We start from the raw sequence: 20,345 nt of genomic DNA, 5'->3' as shown, positions 1-20,345 counted from the left end.
TTTTATTACTGGGAGTGCCAATAAGAATCCACTGGCTTACTGTGGGCAACCTAATTTGCGTACCCACACGCACAAGGGCCATGCTGTAGGAGCCAGGAAACGAACGACACTTTTTCTGTTTCACCTCTACCCCCTTGGACCAGCAGCTCCACAGAGCTCTGCAAAAGAGACAGTGGTGGTGATGTCAAGAATTTCTGGGGGAGCAGAAACCGCTGAGAGATGGATTGTCTCCTATCTGGTTCCCCCAGGCCAGCAGCGCTGCCCATCACTGACGATGATACGCAGGGACCAACTACTGCTCTCTCTCCATATCTCAGTGAGAACCCATCCAAAAAAGGACACAGCTGAACAGCACAACCCTGAAGGCAAACCAAGAGTACCCAATAAAAAGTTCCTTGCGAAGGAATAATTCTCCACTGGGCAAGACAACCACACCAAAGGCTTGTAAAAATTAGATCAGTTCTTCAATGCATTTGATGTTGACAAATTACCAAAAATGCTTCCTTTGCATAGAAGTTTGGAGGTAAGTTTAGAAACAGAAAGATGTGACAAAAGCTTTTTGAATTCTTGCAGAAAATATGAAACAGCAAAAAGTCCATTTAAGATAAGTCACTATTGAAATGCTAAAGTAATACTACATTTTTAATTTCTAAAACAGAAAACAGCCTGGGCAAGTAGAATGTATGCATATTTGCTATCAAATCTAAATGACTATTGCAATAGACTTCCTTCAGGCTACACTTAAAGAGCACGTGGCTTCACCTATTGCACAGCAAGCTCCCAATCTTTGAGGTCATGCACACAAAACCAAGGCTTCGTATTCTTCACTGTCCTTCAGTTTGCCTTTAAGGTACTGGTAATAATAAAGAGAGCCCTGCAAACTCCAGGATGGATACGAGAGACTGTGTCATCACCTATTTTCCCAGAAGGCAACTGCGTTCACCTGGAATGTTCTCAAGCATGTTCTGTCAAACAGCCCTAACAGAGAACGCTCCATTATGAAATTCCTTTGCCCTTGGAATTCCCTAGAGCTTAAATTTATATTGCAAGCTGTTTTGTCCTTTCATGACTATCTAGATGTAAGAGGAAGGTGAAGGAGACGAGAAAGCTGAGCAAAACCAGAGATCAAAACCTGATTTTGGTTTCCATTTTGCAGTTTAAATCCAGATGTTATGAGAAAGGGTACAACATATTCTAAAATCAGCTTTGAGCAAACAAAGAGTTCCTATGACAGAGTTAGTGCATACCTGTAAAAGATTCATATCATCCGGATTTTCAGAGCCAGGAACATTTTCTTTTAATATTGATGACATGACTCTCACATTCATTTTTGCCATATCCAGTTCACTGTACAGTTTCCCAATCTGTTCAGTTCAACATGACAGAATATTGTGCAGGTGAACAGAGCAAGCAGAATAATTCTTACCTCTAATATGTACTTTCTTCCCCATTAGGTATAACATAGCTAATTAGCGTTATTTTACGCCAGTGACATCCCTTGAAAATAGGGATTAGCTCAGCTTTTCTATGTCCAATCACACTAAGATCTAAATCTGATAACCCTACTTATTTTCTGTACACTTAGTGCCTCTCACTACTGAGAAGACTGTTACTCTTTTTAGTTAACTACAGGCCAAGCAGGAACAGAAATGAACTGTCCTTTTCTTTCTAAGAATAATCTCTTATTTGCATAAGACACTAGTCTTATGTAAAAGTAAGGTTGGCTTTCTCTCTTATCTTAGAAGTAACTTTTATTGATTTGCATAACAACATCATAAGAGATCATGAGAAATTCTCATGCTCAAGTAAATGATTCCACTTTCTGGCTGCGTACAGCCTGGCATTTATTTAAGTGATTTCTGCATGCTTTGCTTTGGCAAACCACCATGTAAAGCATCTTCAGGAGAATTTCACCAGCACATTTCAAGCAGAAAATCCCTCCCCTCCAAACCTGCAGTACTGTACCTGCTCAGCAGTCAACAGTAATGTTGGGCCTGTGGGAAGAGGCAATAAGGAACGTTTGGTGGGATTAGCAGAAGATGGTGATGACTTTGTAGGATGCTGAGATGAAGACTGTTAAAAGACAAAAGAGCAGAGCTTGAGTTTAACAAAAGAATTGAAACTGACATCCAGATGAGAGTGCTACAAAACGTCTGTCAGACTAGACAACTGGGCATTAGCTTTCGCATAATCAATGCTCCCAGGGAATTTGTTGAACAAGGTCTATTTATAAGAATAAATCTAATAGCTACTTTGTCATGAAATCAGGCTTGGAATTCAGGTATCTTTTAAATGGGTTTGCTAGCAAATCCCATCACAGATAAAATGGGAATGGCTAAGAACAGGCTGTCTCCTTGACCTCTGAAGCCATCTAACAGGGAGAGTCCTTCCTAAAGTGCCACTGCAATTTTACAGCAAAGACTAGTTCAGAATGCATTCATGGCTGGGAGCAGTGACAAGGTTGGAGTGTTTCCATTTGTATTACAGTTGAACTGACTGCAGTAAAAAAGACCCTGCACAAAACTGCATAGGTCATGTCCTTCATCTCTTAGAGACTGAACTAAAAATTGCATTCAGGTCTGCTGCTGCCTAGATCAACGGAAGGTTTGCGACTGACTTTAATGGACAGATATATGTGGTACACAGAATCGTCTCTACTGCAATTGGTGAGGAAAGATTTATTGTCCAGTGAAAGCACTTTCTTTCAAATGTTTGAAATACAGCTTGTTCAAACAGCCATAAATACCCAAGCTTTTATGCACTTCACTATTCAGTCATCAAATCAAGCTCAGGATGATTGAATCGTTCCTGTCTACACTGATTACAGACATCTAATTCTATAATTGCAAGGTTCTACCCAATAGTGAATGCTTTCACACTTCCCCAAGTCTTGTGAAAACTCTTCTACTAGAAAACAAATTCTGGAGAGAATTGCTGTAAAGCATGTACTGTATTTTCAGCCAATGCCCAAAGCTCAGAACATATTTACATTTATTTTATCCTAGACACTACACAATGGTATCTATGATATATGCTTAAATAACAAAGGTAGAGATTAGCCACAAGGTCAAATATTATTGCGTATAAGATGTGCAAACAACTTGAGAGACCTCTCTTACAGATTTACACCTCTCTCAGTTTAAAAATTAAACAGATTATGTTCCAAGGAGACCTTATTACAGCCTTCCAATAAATAAAGGGGGGCCTACAAGAAAGAGGGGGAGAGACTCTTCACCAGGGTGTGTAGTGCCAGGACAAAGGGTAATGGCTTTAAACTCAAAAAAGAATGGATTTAGATTAGATATTAGGAAGAAATTCTTCACTATGAGGGTGGTGAGGCACTGGACCAGTTTGCCCAGAGAGGCTGTGGACGCCCCCTCCCTGGAGGTGTTCAGGGTCGATTGGATGAGACCCTGGGCAACCTGATCTAGTGCAAAGTGTCTCCGCTTGTGGCAGAGGATGGAACCATGTGATCATTAAGTTCCTTCCCAACCCAAATCATTCTATGATTGTATCAATGCTCAAATTCTGAATGGTATGTGCTTTCATGAAAATCTTAATCATTTTAGCTGAAAACATTTCAATTCTTTAAATGCTTTGGAAGTTTTAAGAGACACATGCTTCTTTTTTGAGAACATACTCACTAATTTGTGGCTTGAAGTAAAATAAAGACACTAGTATATAGGCCAAGTTTCTTTGTTGTTATCTTAGCTGTTATAATTGAAACTGATTTCTGCTCACGTGTTCAAGTAGATTGGTCATACTCTGCCCTGAAGCATTTAAAAAACAAAACAAAAACAAACACACCTTCTATGTCCACAGAGCTCATACAATTAACACATCCTGTTTCTGATTTACAATGACTTAATGAAGTATCCTTGTGTATCCCCACCTTAGGTCCCCCTGTGCTGGTGTCAGCAGATGGAAACTCCACTCCTTTCTTCAGCAATTCTAGATAAACTTCTTTTACTTCGGTCACATCCACCATTCCTTGGAACCCTCGTGCCCATGTCTGGATTTGAAACAACTGTTACTAGCCACAGAAATGGACAGCCAGTGGGGTCAGACAAGCCCTTCTAAAACATACAGTCCTAAAGGCAGGCGATTCCCTCCATGTGAACTGAATGTTTTCTCCCCCCACTCGATCCAACTAACTCCACTCAAAACAGGAGGACCACCACCAAAGCTCTGAAGTTCCCTCTCACCCTGCTTACACCCACAGAGGAAGCACATACACAGACTGGGAGAGGAACATAAAAAGTGGAGGTTGACAGTTTTCCAGGACTGTTTCTAGTTCTCTCTTTTTGTCTTCCACTCTGTGCTACTACTGCATGAAGCAGGTGCAGAGGAATAAAGTCCACTTTAGTAAGAGGTTCCCATGGGTACACTGCAGTACAGAAACTGGCTGCATCATTAAATCTTCACCATACAGCAGAAACAAAACACTCAGTTTACTCTAGACTTACCATGATGAAGGTCAAGATCCTCTCCTGCATGTCAATTGGCAGGTTGTATCTTGGATTCAGTAGTTTCACCAGCTTGTCCTTACAAAAGTCTTTCTTCACAACTAAAGATTGCAATCTAGGACCACAGTTCTGCACACACATGTCAAGCAGCTGCACATACAAAAACTTCTGTTACAAAGATGCTATGAACAGAAAAACTTGAGTGCTTTTGTTTCTTTTTGTTTAAATTGTTCCAAGGTGTTGTGGAGAAAGAGTACTAATGGATATGGACTACTGCCAACAGTCTCCCACGTTGTCTGAGGAGGTTACTAGAAGGAAACCTAAGTTCACTATGTGTTTCGCCATTCCTATGCAGATACAAAATGAAATGGGTTACCCAGAATTAAACTATTTTAACAGAGAAGCATGTCACAGCAGCTACTGAACATGCAGTACTTTAATAGCGTGAAATCTGTCCATAGCCTGAAAAAATGACTTGTACAGATTCAGTAACAGAATTAATTCAATGCCCAGCAAACAGGTACCCTAGTCTAATAGTAAGCTTGTTTTCTTCTCCCAGAGAGCTCTTCAGAATCTAAATGCATCTCTTCTAATCTGTCCTCTAAAGTGAGAGACTAATGAAAAAATAGAAAAGAACAAATTCAACTACTCAGAGTACAATTTCTCCATATGTTTTAAAGGTCACATTGATTTGAAGCAGAACAAGTGAATTGCTCCAATTGTCAGATTCATCTTCACAAAAGAAGTCTACTTTAAAAACTGCCTGGAATGCTCAGAATGGGATCCGTGCAAGCAGCATGTCTGCCCTACCAAGTACCGAGGCATGTCACCGTCATGTAAGACTTCTCCCTTGTACATTGGAGGTAGCTGGCTGCAATTCCCATGTTACAGAAGAGCTATCAAAGGCTGTCAGTATGTCCCAACCACCTGAAATCAGCCCCATACAAGTTTTGTTCGGAAACTGAGGCTGATTGGATCATGTGCAGAATTAGGAACAGAACTCACCTCACCTGGCTTAAATCTGAAGGCCAACCAGAGGACTATGACACCCCATGTAAAGAAAAATAATCACTTCTGCTTTTCACTCATCATCCTTATTTTTATTTTCTCTCCCAATTTACGAGTGAGAATGGAAAAGTGAAAGCAAAGGGTAGAATTCACAGAAGTTTGCAAAATGTTGTGGTTTTAGTCATAAAATTTCCCCAGAATCATGCAATAGACAGGATGTATTTGCAAAAGGATACATGGATTTTTAAGAATGCTACTGTAATCATGATTGAAGTAGATTAAATATGCTCTCCTATTCAGGGCAGACTATATTCGGCTATGTTGAAGTCATTTTAGTAACTCATTTCCCAGCCTCAGGACTTGGGGATTTCCTCCCAGTATGATCAGGAACTTATGGGAGAAGATGCTTAAGACCAGAAGAAGATATATTGCTGAAATGAAAAGAGAGTAGAACAAAGAGACACTGGCAGACTGCTGTGCAAAATAACTGAGAGATAATTACCAAAAAATCTTGGCTCAAATCGTTATTTTTCATTTGAAAGAGTACATGAAACACATGCTAATAAGCCAAGTCATTTGCCTGTGCAGTACTTCAAAGATGGTTTGTGTAGAACATTTTCAGCCCAGTGCATGGGAAATTTGGTATGCTACTCCCTATTATTAATTCTTTATATAAGGGACCGAGTATTTACCCTCTGAATGAAAGTACTGAAGCTAATGGGCTAGATCCTCCACTCAATTATGCCAGTCCAGCCCACTTACAGTGAAACTAAGCTGGTGTAAGAGAAAGAAGAATTTGACTTAATTATTTTTAACTGGACCATTCACGAACAAGCCACTTCATACTAATAACACCTTTCATTAGAATTTCAATATGGTTATTTATCATTGCTAATAGGACTGCACCTTCCCAAACAGTTCCATTGGAACAAATGGATCCAAGGGGGCCAAGTCAAGCAGTGCTTCACATAGCGCAACGAAATCTCAACAGAAACATGTTCTAATAACAGAAATGGCAAATTAACTTGAATCAACTCATTAACCTTCCTCTGGATGATTGCTGGAACTGACAGAGCTGCTATGTTCCAGGCTAACTGATACCAGACATTCAGCTAAGAGAGCTGCACTGAGCAGGAAGGAGGGAGAATTGCACAGTCAAAGCCCTGGGGTTCACAGAAAACTGAGATGATAAAAGACAAACTGTTAAAAACTGTATGGCAGAAACAAGATGGGAGAAGCTATGGAGGATAACAAAAGAAAAGTCAACTATATTCCTTATCAATACAGGCCTTACTAAGAATCCAGTAGGGCTAACTGCTCATCTAAAGCAGCCAGATGTTGTCCAAAAGCTGTAGTGAATGGATTTAGTCTGCAACAGATACCTCTCAAACCTAATGTGAATACAAGAAACACAAACGAACAGTTTGCCTTTTAGTATTTCTGAGAGATAAGTTGTTAATCCCTCTCCAGGATTATACTCTACTGAATTTATAGTGATGCTCTACCCAGTAGAGGTTTTGAACAGCAGACACTATTTCTAGGTGCCAACTCTTAAAAGATACTTTTGCATTTCAAAACACTGATTTTTCAGAATGTCTTGAATTTTTCAAAAAACATGCATTGAAATACAGATTACTTTTGCTCCCACTCAATATCTTTTATTTTCCTCTTTGTCCATACGCACCATAAAGTGCAATAAAATCTTACATTTCTGCCCACAGCTTTATATGTGTGTGTGTTAACACAGGTGCAGAGAAGGACACATTTAATAAATGACTCCCCCACGTGCTGTTCAGTTCCTAAGACCTTACAAGATTCAGAACTGGGGCACTGCAGTAAATGCTTTAAAAAAACCAAGGGCGATCTACAGAGACATCTGAACAGGTGTCTCAGCATTAACTACGTAAACGGATTTTACATATCCAAAGCCTATTAATCATAAGGAGGCAAGTAACACATACACATTTTGCTGGATTCCTGCCTAAAAGTTCTAATCCTCTTCATTCCCTGATTGCAAAATCAGGGCTGCCAAGCCTGAACACTTGGCTTTACCAAAGACAGTACAACGCAACTTCACGGCCTGACATGCATACACCTCAATCCACGTGACTTCACAAGCACCAGGTAACTTCTCTAGATCAGAGTACATGGAGTTAAGGCACAGCCAACACATTATACAGCTGGCACTCTCCCTTCTTCCTGCAAGTAAATAAATATTCATCTAAGACACACGAGGAGGCAGACACTGCTGAGATTTAACACGTCTTGATGACAGAATCAGGGCTAACCCATGCAGTCATGCTACTTCAGACAAGGACTTTCACATTTCACTCTGTGTACCTTCTCTGGGAAGGAAATTCTTTAGAAAGCAGTTTCATTAGAAAGACTAAATTCCAAAATTTTATAGTTGAGTAAACAAATGTGTAACGAGGAACATTTCAAAGCAAAAGTGGCTTCTAGATCTGTTTCCTTCTAATAGTTCCATCTACTGTAGGTAGAAGAGACAACATGATACACTGTCTCAAAAGCATGAAGTCAGCATTCACTGTAGGAAACACAAGCAATAAAGCAAAGCTTTATTAAATTAAAGTACAGCTCTTAAAAAAGGAGACCTTATTTTTGGAGAAATCTGATAGAAAACGAAGGATTTTTAAAAGGTTGAGGGTAGTCTTGTGTGTGTGGTTTTTTTTTTTTTTTTTTTAGAAACTGAAAATTGTTTTTTTCTGCTTGCAATGACTTATTGTTCCAATCCAAGCACTTCAAAATGAGAAACAGGAACAACGTAATTCATGCAATCAAGAAAGTAGAACAGAAAAATAGCACACAGAAGGACTGATTTAGGAACAAAGGAGGTAAAGTAATACATGGTTAGCAATGAGATCAAAGGAAAGGTTTTACATGTGCTAAACTGACAGCAGTACAGGTAGAAAAGGAGAAGAAAAGAAAGGAGGTAAGGACAGAAGGTCTTACAGAAGAACAAAAGCAGGGACAGAGTTAGAGGAATATAAGTTGGCACTTATTTAATAAATAAAAGTGCCAACTATAAATAAGTTGGCACTTATTTAAAAAAAAAGTTAAGGAACACGCAGAGAATGAATATGAAGCTGTGATTGCCCGGCAGACATGGCTAAATGTGTACATGGGAGTGGGTGAGAACAGACGTGGAGAAAGAGCCTGCAACTGTAAAGAGACCGTGAGAAAGTGCTGAACTAGAAGCACAGCTGAAACCCGGTACACACTCCACCTCTAAGCAAATAGAAAAAGCTTCCAGGTAAACACAACAAAGCTTTTCCTTGGATACACCTGGCACATGATCCTTCTCTTGTTTCTATGAGAAGAGCACCTTGAGCATGACTGCTGAGTAAATATCCAAATAAAGACTGAAATCTTAAGCACTGGACCATCAAAACTCCAGTTGACCATATCAGATGTTCAGAGGATTAAGGTGCACGAAGACTGTAGGAGAAAGCATGCAGATCTGATACAGGGATTACAACTGCAGCGGAAACCAAGTGTTTCTGTTATGCAAACACACAGAACACGCAAAAAGGTGACTCACGAGACAGTGGAGGAGGAAATCAGGGAAGAAGTGCGGAAGTGGAATGAGCTGAAGGTATACATTGGTATGTGCAACACATTTATCTGCATCTCTGACTTGTCAAGTGACACTTAGGCAATTGCTAAGTGACCTAAAATTCAACACTATCAATCACTTATCTTCCTTAATCACTTCTCTGCATGTATTGATATAGATAACTATGTTGCACAACAAATACCAAACCTGTGAATAATAGTACCCAGTGTAATGCAGACAAGCCTCTTACACCCTTATACCCTCATACACTTTTTAAAAAAGGAAATTGTGTATATACATATATATATAGTGTGTATATATATGTATATTTTTTTTTCTAAACAAAATAACAAAAGACAAATCCGCAGTAGCTTAAAAAAAAACCAACATCATTCTTCTCACAACTGTACTATTGTCAGCCACGACCAACTCAAGTAGGGACTTCTGGACTTAGGACAGTGTTAGGAACTTCTTGCTACTGCCCCCATTATCAGTGTAGTGGAGAACAGAGAACTATGTTAGCGTGCTCCAGTAAATCTTAAATTGACTGAAATCCCAAACTCTGGGAAAGCTGAAACACACTGTCATATTCTGAAGGTCAGGGTATCTATCTCAAACGAGGATATTCCCAGTCACTCCAACCTTTAGTCATAACATCTGAACCTTGCAGGAGATTATCCTGTGTCTTATTGCCTCTCTTAGCTCACCATTGTTTTCCCTTCGTTCAAATTTCTTACTGTATGCAATAACACTTGCTTTTACAAAATGAGTATCACACATTCCACCACACAACACAGCATACTTAGTTTAACCAAGATCAGTACCACAAGGTGAGTAATAGAACAGTCAAACGTGGCTTTTATGTAATATCCCAAGTTCGGTATCTTTCACAAACAGGTGGAGCGCTCACAAAGGGACCGTCACAGGAGTAAATAAGAACCAAACTACTCCTATTCAGTGTAGGCTTAAAAAAAAAAAAAAAAAGCAACAGTAAATTCAGGAAAAATGAGCACCAGAAGACCATCTGGCCCGCACTGGTAGTGCTATACACACAAACAACAAAGACAGAAAACGTCCTGTAGAGTCACGTCAGTGCTAATTTGCATGCCATCTTATCATTTAAAATGTTTTCCTTCTTAGTGTCTAATTAATATTAATATAGCTGTACTTACAGACAGGGTAAGCCTGATCTCCTTATGGTTACAGTTTTTGGAGAGCTTTTTCTTTAACGCTTTAACTGCATCTTTAGGTCTGTGACAAGAAATTAAATAGAAAAGGTTACCAGTGAAATTGGCATTTTTTTCTACTTCATAACTTCAACCTAGATCTAAAAATACTGGTCTGAGATTTGGAACCAAATTCATTCTTGTATTTACACCCACATAAAAACAGAGTAATTGCCCCAATGATTCCAGCAAAATCACTTCAGCACTGAGCTAGAGTAACAAAGCACTGAATCAGGTTTGTTACTGCAGGCTGTGCGTTACTCTTGAGCTTGTGCAGAGATTCTTCTCTGCAGGGTCTCCTCCAAAATTATGCTATTTCACTGCTGTACAATAGATTTACTTATCTAACTTTCATTGCTATGAAAGGTAATAGGAATTGCCAAAGGTATCGAGAGTTGGCTGGTACCTATTTTTCATATACGATGCGATCAAAAATATTCTCCTGAGAGTGCTGTAAGAAGTAGGGGTGTCTTGGCTAACTTCCAATCTTATAATTGCTGAATGCTTTTAACTAATCTGAGTAATTACCATGTACAGACGGACAACCCATTCCACCAAAGAGATAGTGGCATCTCCATCCTAGTCATTTTCATTTCTATATATACACCCCATATCTTTTAAATATCTATGTAGGAGGAAGAGGGTGGAAGATGGTATCAAGCTTACCACATGTGGGAAATAATTTTGGCTGATTAATATGGACTATGCATAGTGTACCCAGATATTACACCTATTAGGGTCAGCTCAATGATCAACAAAAACAAGATGTCCTAAAGCCTCTTTAGGATCTCTCTAAAATCTAAGATGAAACCATATGCATAAATTGAATATTTCAATAAGAAAAAAAATCTTTGTTGAAAATTCCAGTCATTGAATTTAAATGAGTACTTAGCACTACTGCATTTTTCAGTTTGAAAGGCCTGTTGTACTTCATATGAAAAAGAGAAGAGATTTCTCTATGTTTTTTATCCTATGGCAGCAGAGTTGCCATACCAAGTACCATGTATCAAGTCAAAATGCACGTGATGGATGGGAACAGGAGAGGAAAGCTTCCCCTTGCAGAAAGCTACACCACGACACCGCTCTTGCTTCTTGCTCCCTCTCTGAAGCATCTGGAAATGCTCTGGTCAGGAGCTGGGTATTACATTAAAATAACCATTTGCCTAATAACATACAGCAGTTCTGCTGTTCCTTACATCCTGTTACAGACTGGGACTAGTAGTAGTTGCCTAGAAGGACCTCCTCTGTAAGCATAAGCTGTACACAAGAAGTAGTTTATTAAAAAAAGCTCTGTTGCATAGAAACTCCACATAAAAACTAACAAAGAGGGACAAAGAGTGCTGTAGTTCTTGGCAGCGACTGGAAAGGAGTTATTACTGACCCTCCAAGCTCTAAGAGCCCCAGGTGAGAGCATGAAATCATGAAAAAAAAAATGAAAAGAAGGAAAATTTGATATAAAAGAAGCTACTTGTGCAGAAACTAAGGCATACCTTGTTCTCCTGGAGAAAACCCTCCAGTCAGTGTTAAAATATGCCCCTGCTAGTGAGTGCTCGCAATGCGGTGCAGCAGCAGATCTTACACAGGAGTTAATTTTCTTCTCCCCCTTTTACAGGTGACAGCATGGAAGTTACCAAGCAAACCAGAACCTGGCTGTTGGGTGCAAGGGCCCACCTGCGCCCCGTGACCTGGGGAGCTCAGCAGGCAGGCGCCAGCCTCTTCACCCTGCTGCTGCAGGGCAGGCGGGCTGTGACACTGCCTCGTGGGGAAACCTGCTTCAGTTAAAAGGCCACAGTGTTTCAAACCGTGTTGCAGGAGAACAAATGCCCAAGGTCTTTTCCCAGTTGGGATTTTGCAGAGCACGGGGGGGACCTGTTCAGCCTGACAAGCAGCACGGGTTACCTGAAACACGTCAGATGCAGGTGAGAAACCTATGCTAACACCTTGCATGGGGCAGAGCCCCCAAGCCTAATCCCTCAGAGTGCTGATGGCTCAGCAAGGGGCACCGGGACAGGCACAGATCCCTGCTCTCTGCTGTTATTTCATTTTGGGCAACTTTATACGTTCACCACATGTCACCTGCTTGACTTTGTCCTGCCCTCGAGCAGCACGGTACGAAGTAGGAACTGCCCCTAACATGGAAACCCGGACACCGAGCCTCCCGCAGGAGACGGCGGGCAGGCGACAGCCCCTGGGGAGCCCCCACCGCGCCCCGAGCCTCTCCGGGACCGACCCTGGCAGCTCACCCCTCCTCCGTGGCGTTGATCACATCGCAGATGTGCAGGAACTGCCCCCACTCCTCCGTCTGCAGCGCTCCGAACGTCGCCCGCTCTGAAAGGCCAAGGGGGACCCGTTCAGGCGGGCGGGACGCGGCGACCCCCGGCTCCCCCTCACGGCCGCCCCCCGGTTCCCCCTCACGGCCGGACGGGACGCGGCTCCCCCGCTACTCACCGATCAGGCTGCCCACGGCGGTACCGAAAGGATCCTTCGGAGCCTTCCCGAAGGCCATGGCCGCTGCCGGCTGGCTACGCGGTGCGGCGACAGCCCCGTCCCGTCGCGTCCCGTCCCCGGCCGCTCGCCTCCTGCCCCCGCCGGGCGCTCCCTTGTGGGGCCGGGGCGGAGCCGCCTGCAGGTACCAGCAGCAAGAAGCCGGGAGCGGGCCGGGCCGGACCGGGTAGGACAGGGCAGCACCGCCCCCAGGGCAGGGGCTCCCCGCCCCGCCTGGGCAAACAAACGTTCACTCGGCGCCGGGCGGCCGCGGCCTGCGCTGCTTACCCCGGGAAGGCGCCTCAGCCATCGCCAGGAGCGGCCGGGACCGGCCGGGAGCCCCCCCGGTGGCGGCAGAGGGGGTTCCCTCAGCCCTCCTCTACTCGGGACCGGCCGCCGAGCCCACCGCAAACTCTCGGTCACGGTGGGAGGCGGCTCGCCGCTGCCCCAGGGGCTCCCGGGACGTGGGGACTTGAGTTTTTGCGGGGGAAAAAGTCTGCCTTGCAACACTCACCTACAGCCATCGGTGCCGGGGGACAAACTATGTCACTTACTGTGTGTTTTCAGCTATGTTAAAGAACTGTTGTTCTCGTAGCAGAGCTGATCTAAAGCTCAGCTTTATGAGCTAAGTGATAAAAGTTGCACTTCAGGTAAGACACCACAGGAAAGGAGGCTATGCAAATGCAGCAAAATAGAATTCACACTTTTACACTGATACCTGATGCAATTTGCTGATTAAACTGATTACACAATTCATTTAGTTTAAAGGAATAGCACAAGCAGTAACGAGAAGCTCTGCGACGCTACACTGCACACACGTTTCAAACTTTCAAACACCACTATGAAATCACCAGGGCTGCCCACGTTTCTCAAACCCAGATATTTTTTTTCCATTTCACAGGTTGAAAAGGAGCCGATGCACCAATCTCAAAGCAGCAGTAAAAAAGCAGTGCATGCAAGTTACATCCTTGAAGTCACCCTTTGTGTTCCGTAGGAACCGCTAACACATTCCTCACCGCATACACGTTTCCACGTGTGGGACTTTCTTGCTACAATTACTATCAATGTCTTCCATTGTGCCACTTCATCACAAGTTTGACTTTATCTCAGACCTGTACAATACTTGGGAAGGAATGTGGCATGAATGAAAATTAAAATCTCAGCTGTAGTTTTTGTTGACTGAGAGTTGTAATTATTTTCACTATCAAACAAACATGGAATCATTTTAACCTGCATTTGAGTACAGCTTAATCAGTCATACATCAAAAAATGATATAATCAAATAAGTAATTTGCCTGGCATTAGAATTTCATGAATTAACAAAGCCGTATTTGCACTGATTGTGAGAGTTCTTCCTAGGATAAACTCATCTCACTTTCTTTTGCATAACTCTATAGCTCCATCTACTGGACAGCTTTAACATAAAGGCTGGAGAAGAACATTTTTGTGTACCTACGAACATCTCAACAAATGCAAGTTATTGATCAACTTGCCTGTAAGTTCTTGCATTTACAGTGAATTTAGGAGCTGAGTCTTTTTCTGACACTTTCTATAATAAATGGGTGCCATTAATCATATAGATTGAGACTTTTTCTAATGATCATGTCTCGATTTTCTATGCTTCTGTTATTCTCGTCATTTGGTTTTAAACCAGACAGCATTTATCAAAGACAGACTTGATTTATTCTTGCATGCAGAGTTTAGAAAGACACCCTCTAAAGTTAGTGTTTATTTCATTTACTCTTTAATACCTAAACTGAAATAAAGGCCTATTTAAATTAGCCCTTGTTAAACCTGCAATTTGAGTCAGATCTTGTTTCAGAGAGCATATTTTGTTGCACTGCTGAGAGGAAGAAAATTAATGAAGCCCTTTTTCGTTGGAATTTACTGCTTAATGCTACTCAATGAAATCAGCTACTGGTCTAGAACTACAAACATCCTGAGAGCTTCAGAAATGGGTCTGCACAGAAGGTGCCTGCCTGACCCCTCAGCCTCCTCTGGACTGGAGACCTTGGTATTTAGCACTCAGTGATCCTTGCAATTTTACTATTATTGTACCTGAAATGTTATACTTAATTATTAAGGGACATTTTCAATCTTTTGTAAGCACACATAGTATATATACTAGCGTTAAAAAAAAAAAAAAAGAGCAAGAAAGGAGGAAGAGCTTAAAACAAAAACAGGAAAGAACCCCAAACATGCACGAGAACATTCAGTCTTTTCAAGAATGTACAGAAAAATAGCTTTCAGCTTCTTCAAAGTCCCTGTGAAGTTTAGGTTTCCTCGGGCTCTGTTCTATCATAGCAGATGTATCAAACATCTCACATTTGAAATTAAGAACCAAAGTGGGATTTCAGTTCTAAACTTTATGTCATTGAAAAAAAAAAAAAACACAAAAAAACTCCTAAAAATACTGACAAGACACTTAAGATTTCAAAGGCCTTACTCTTATCAGTTCTGAGGTATCAGATACCTACAGACTTTGGAAATTCTTGCAATACTTGCAGTAAACTCACGTGCAATAACATAAAGCTTACCTGCACACTTGAATTCCTCCATCTTTAACAATCTGAGGTTAACCTTTAAGGTTTTCGTAAGGCTAAATAATTTCTCTTTGGAAAATATTTTGGAAAAAAAGTGTCTAGTGGCATAGTTTATGTCTGCCTCTTGAGTTTATGCCTGCCTCTTGAACATTTTATACCAGCATAAGCAGGCTTGTCAATATAACTTTATTTGTACTAGAGATTTTTCTTGATACTGCCTTGTCAATTACAAATAAAAATCACATCCCTAACTGCCATAGCTATGCAGAGACATATTTTTAAAAATTAATCTAGTTTTGCTGTTTTTTTTAATTATATATCATTTAGGTTTTTTTAAAAAAATCACACCTTTACCTAATTTAGTCTTCAGTCTTATTCTCAAGGATTTATGTACACACACAACAGATTAAGTATTTCACTTGAATAGCTGTCACATTTATAGACTGATTTATGGTATTGACTTGTAACTACTGTGATTTGCTGTATGTAAATTATAAACCATGGTGATGACTTTTGGAACAGTTTAAAAACAGCAGAGATTTTAAAGAAATCCTTATTTCTGCAGAGATTTGTTGAGGAGTTGCAAAGTATTCCTTCCCCTGTCTCCCAAGAGCTACATTTACTCCCCCAGCATTCACCAGAAGTCTGTTTTTGTCCGAATCTTCCTCGTTATCCTGTACAACAAAGATACAATCAGCGGGATTCTCTCTGTTCCTCATTAGACCAGATGCTGGTTAGGTCCTGTGCTGGTAGCCGAGCTTGAACAAACAGCTAGAGGGCTAGATCAAATCCCTTCTGCATAATCTCCATTAGCTTATTGCCTTCAGATAACAGCAAACCTAATCAAGAGCCATTTGGGCAAATTAAATTAATGCTCGTCTTATTTGAGACCCAGCCTCGCTAGGAATACAGAGCCGTCCCTAAATATCTGTTGAAGTAATTACTATTTATTGAAAAAAAAATCCAACCTCAGATGCGTTAGCAGCAGTTTTAATTTGCCCACGGAGGAAGGGGAAGCAGTGCTGCAGGGAGGTGGCCGTGGCCTGCAGGGGCACGCTTGTCCAACCCAGCTCCCACTGCTCATGCTGCGGCTGATGGCAGCGAGGGCTGGTGCATGGGGAAGGCAATACCCATCGGTCACATCAAGTTTTCTTGCACATGTAATGGGGGTCAAATGCAGCTTTTTAATGTTATAAAGCTGTCTTGTCATTTGGAAAAAAAAAAAAAAAAAAAAAAAACCACCTCTGTGCATGCAATGCAAAGCTCTCTGACTGTAAAAGAGGGAAGGGATGTGGTATTTCGCAGGACTGACCAAGTCAGGTTCTATCACTCAGTTCAGGGCTGCTTTTCCTGGACCCTGCAGCCTCAGCACACCCTCACTGTCCTGCAGCTTTGATGTGACGTTGGGCAAATCTGTATTCTCCCCAATACCAAGACTCCGAAGTGGAAAACATCCTGCTTCAATAGCACGCTATAAGAGTCACAAACTAATTAGAAAATAAATTTGAAATAAATAAAATGAACTTGGTAATTCAGCTTCACAGCAAACTAGCATATGAGAAGTGAGGAACTTCTCTGTCATCTTGTCTGCAGAGGAAAATGGCAGGTAACTGGTTCACTTTTACGCTGTCGATAAAGAATGTATGAACTCACCCCACATTTATTTATATTAGAGGCTACTTAAAGAGGTTTCTTTCATAGTGATTCCTTTGTGAATTCGCTCAGTAATAGAACACAATTGTCCACTTAAAACAGGGATGCCTTCAAGTTATGATAATTTGCGTCTCTGTGGTACAGAGCATTGTGTACATCGCTGTGTGCTACAAGGCTAATTTGATTTTGTTTTCAAAACTTTAAGTTTTTAAATAGCTTTTTTATTAAGTTATTAAAAGCTGTTCACATCTTGCTCAGCTGTAATACAGATTTCTTTGCCTCCAATGAACAAACTTGAAAAATTCTGTTATTAATTGGTGCACTTTATAAAATTAAAAATTACTTGACAAGAGATGAGGTGTGCAGATAGGACACCTGCATCCACAGCTGTACTGAAACATGATATAACAAATATTTTTGTCTGCTATTTTAAAACAAAATAAAAATCAACAAAACAATTCCCAAATCCTTATGTATAAAGTATGTGGTATAAGAATCCTCTCAGAAGCTGCAGGAATCAACCTGAATCGACCTGATACTTTCAGTACCAGCAACAACCTTGATTATTTGGACACCACTGTACTTATCAGTGTAGAAAGCAATCCTGGAAGAAACTAAAATCCTCTAACTAAAATACCTTTGCACATTAGCAGTGGGTATGGCCTTTACCATGAAAGTCACGTTGCTGTTAGTGACACTCCTGCTGCCGCTTCGCAAAGCAGCTCCAGGCAAGAGCTTAGTCCTGCACTGTGTCCTCTCATTTTCTTAATATTTGGAGAATAGCAATAGCTAAAACCAGATCCTTTGAAAATACGCATTTAAAGCAAATAGTTTAAAGCAAATAGTTAAAGCAAATAGCAATAGTAACGCGCTGAGTCCGTTTTAAATAATTGCAGCAAGATCTGATTGCCCACAGCAGAAGTACTGGTTACTGTAACAAATATCCAAAAGCTTGGTAGTTGAACAGTGAACGGATAGCTCGGTGTCACCCCCAGAGCCCTGGTTCAAATCCAAGCCATCTCCAACTAATGTAATGCCATGCTGCTCACATGGCTATCTGCTGTCCTAATTAACCAGGAGTCTCAGCTGAGCTCTCTGCTGGATTTTAATTACAGAGTTATTAATTCATGGGGAAAAAATTGACAGATGTTTCAGGTTGGTCGTAGCAAATTAAAAGGCAGGTGCTTGGCACAAAAACTCAGAAATGATTAAACAAATGACTCAGGGATGTTTAGCTGTTCTACAGTGAACAGGATACATAGTACCTTTCAGTATATTGTAGGGCAGGGTGACTTCTCAGGATAAGAATAACAATAGCAACAGATTTTGCTCTGTCTCATTTTTAAATGTAAAGAAGCTTATGAATGCATGTTCTTAATTTGGTTTACAATTTTGCTGGGTTCATTTTACTTCCCTTTCCTCTATAAATAAATTCCACTATTTTCTTAGATTGTTAGTTAGAAAGAAGTTTGTGTGATGCCAAGGTAAGTGAAGGAACTAGCTGTTTACACTACAGTTATTGTTACTCAAACTGAGAATATATATAGCATGAAGTAGAAGACTAATTTCTATCTCTTTTAAGGGACAACAACTGTTTTCGTAATTCTAAAAATAACTGGAAGTGCTTGACAAAGAGGCTTATAAAAACGTTAGTGCAAATCAAACATGCATTAGAGGAAGGACAGGGATGGCCTAAAAAGCCACCAAGGAAGGATTAAAGGAAGGATTCTTTCTTAAAGGAAGGCAAATGCCCGCTCGGGACTACCAGTTTGGACAGGAATTCCCTTCCTGAAAAGTCCCTGCTACGGGGACAACGAGTGCTGTTCACACTGATTTCGTAGGAACTTCATGCAGTTTAACAGCACTTAAAATGAATAAGGAAAACATGTCAGCTGTGGAGCAAGTAGCACAGAGCAAATAATTTTCAGTTTGTGGTGAGAAAACGTTTGACAAAACAGTGTCCCACAGGTGAGAAGTGTGACACTTGTATGAGGTACTGAATGCACACTCACTCACACCCTCACCTTCCATAGTTACATGTCCCATGGTATTTTTGCACAATTTCCCCCAAAATATTCATTTATTTTCATGGAAGGCCATACATTGCCATACACTTCTCATTTGATTTAATGTTTTCTGCTACTTGTTTCCTTTTCTTTCTTCTTTTTCTTTTTTTTGCCAGTAGAAGTGTTACCAGGCCCACCCCTCCACTCATTCTTTAGACAAAATTGTTCCCTAAAATGTTTTCCATCCACTTATTCCTGGAGCTCTGTCCACAATAAAGATTCTTTCCACCATTAACTTAAACACAAAGCCTCAAAATGAATGCTGACATCACTGCTCACTTGACTGCTTGCTCGTGGAGCATCTACACCATGCTTCATTGCTCTGAAGGTGCCAATTCTCCAGTCTTGTCTGCAGGATCAACCTTTATAACCTGGCACATCGCCACACAACGCACTCCCAGACAGCTCCACCTGTACAGATCAGATACAAGTCTCGCAACTTCCAAGAGCTCAAACCTTCCCACTGTACTCACTCGTAATGCACTCTGGTGCTCAAACTCTCAGCAATTATACATGACAGCATCTATTAATTTTAGCTGTGATTAATTTTAGCTATTTTTTATGTGGTCCCCATCGCTATAGAATATGAGTGCTTTATGCTCCTTAATGCATTTCCCTTCCACTTCCACACTGAGGTCATATAGCAACAATAGACAGATTATAAGTTAGTCATTGATTTCCCCAAAGTTGCTCATCCGAGGCCTAGTTCCAGCAATCTGATGCTTGACACATGCTCTCAGCTGTGGCTTGACCACAGGCTAAAAAATTTGGCTTCTGTGCCTGTCCACAAATGTTTTTGTCATGACTGGCACAAGTAGTTTGGCCCATTATTGAGAGGAGCAGTAAGAGTAAGCAGTAAGAGTGCTGCTCTGTGGGTGTAAGCAGTACGTGAGGGTTCTCAATGGAAACATGCAGGATTATGCCTATCTTTCATAGAAGTGGCTGCCTGAAGCCATGTGGAAATTATGTGAGGATGCTGAGAGTGCCTCCTTAGGGGCTGGCTGCTACATTTTTCACTTTGCATTCCATTTAATCGGCCTCATTCTCCTTATGCATTGTGGAGGAAACTTGAGCGTTGTCAGGATTCAAACTTCGTTCGATGCCTGTAAACCTTTTACTGGATCTCGAAATAAGAAATTGCCCAAGGTTACACAAGAGATCTGTGGTAAATCAGGGAATTGAGCCTAAGCCTCTTATAGCTTAGAGAGGCAGCCTAACTGTTGCTTTCAGAAGAGTTTCACTGCATTACACCAGCTAAGTGTCTGGCTCAATCACTATTCTACAGATTACCAGAGGGTAGATTAACTGGAGTATATTGAATTTTT

At 41.1% G+C, this 20,345-nt stretch overlaps 1 protein-coding gene across 6 annotated transcripts in view; it reads right to left on the bottom strand.

Moving 5' to 3' along the window:
* TOM1L1 (target of myb1 like 1 membrane trafficking protein) overlaps positions 1–20,345 on the bottom strand; it is a 229,915-nt gene that overhangs the window by 12,852 nt on the left and 196,718 nt on the right. For 3 of the 6 annotated variants that reach the window (XM_040577766.1, XM_040577767.1, XM_040577768.1), the window contains 4 exons: positions 4,467–4,616; positions 3,893–4,012; positions 1,966–2,073; positions 1,248–1,364 (listed from right to left, as the gene is read on the bottom strand). In XM_040577766.1, the coding sequence (XP_040433700.1) occupies positions 1,248–1,364; positions 1,966–2,073; positions 3,893–4,012; positions 4,467–4,616 (495 nt within the window). Of the gene's footprint in view, positions 1–1,247; positions 1,365–1,965; positions 2,074–3,892; positions 4,013–4,466; positions 4,617–10,220; positions 10,300–12,517; positions 12,603–12,722; positions 13,095–20,345 lie in introns of those variants that run through there. The other 3 variants (XM_040577764.1, XM_040577769.1, XM_040577765.1) reach the window with 2 other exon arrangements.

Source organism: Cygnus olor, chromosome 18, assembly GCF_009769625.2.
Source record: "Cygnus olor isolate bCygOlo1 chromosome 18, bCygOlo1.pri.v2, whole genome shotgun sequence".
In the NCBI taxonomy this organism is placed as follows: Eukaryota; Metazoa; Chordata; class Aves; order Anseriformes; family Anatidae; genus Cygnus; species Cygnus olor.
This window is presented reverse-complemented; position numbering and strand designations above follow the sequence as displayed.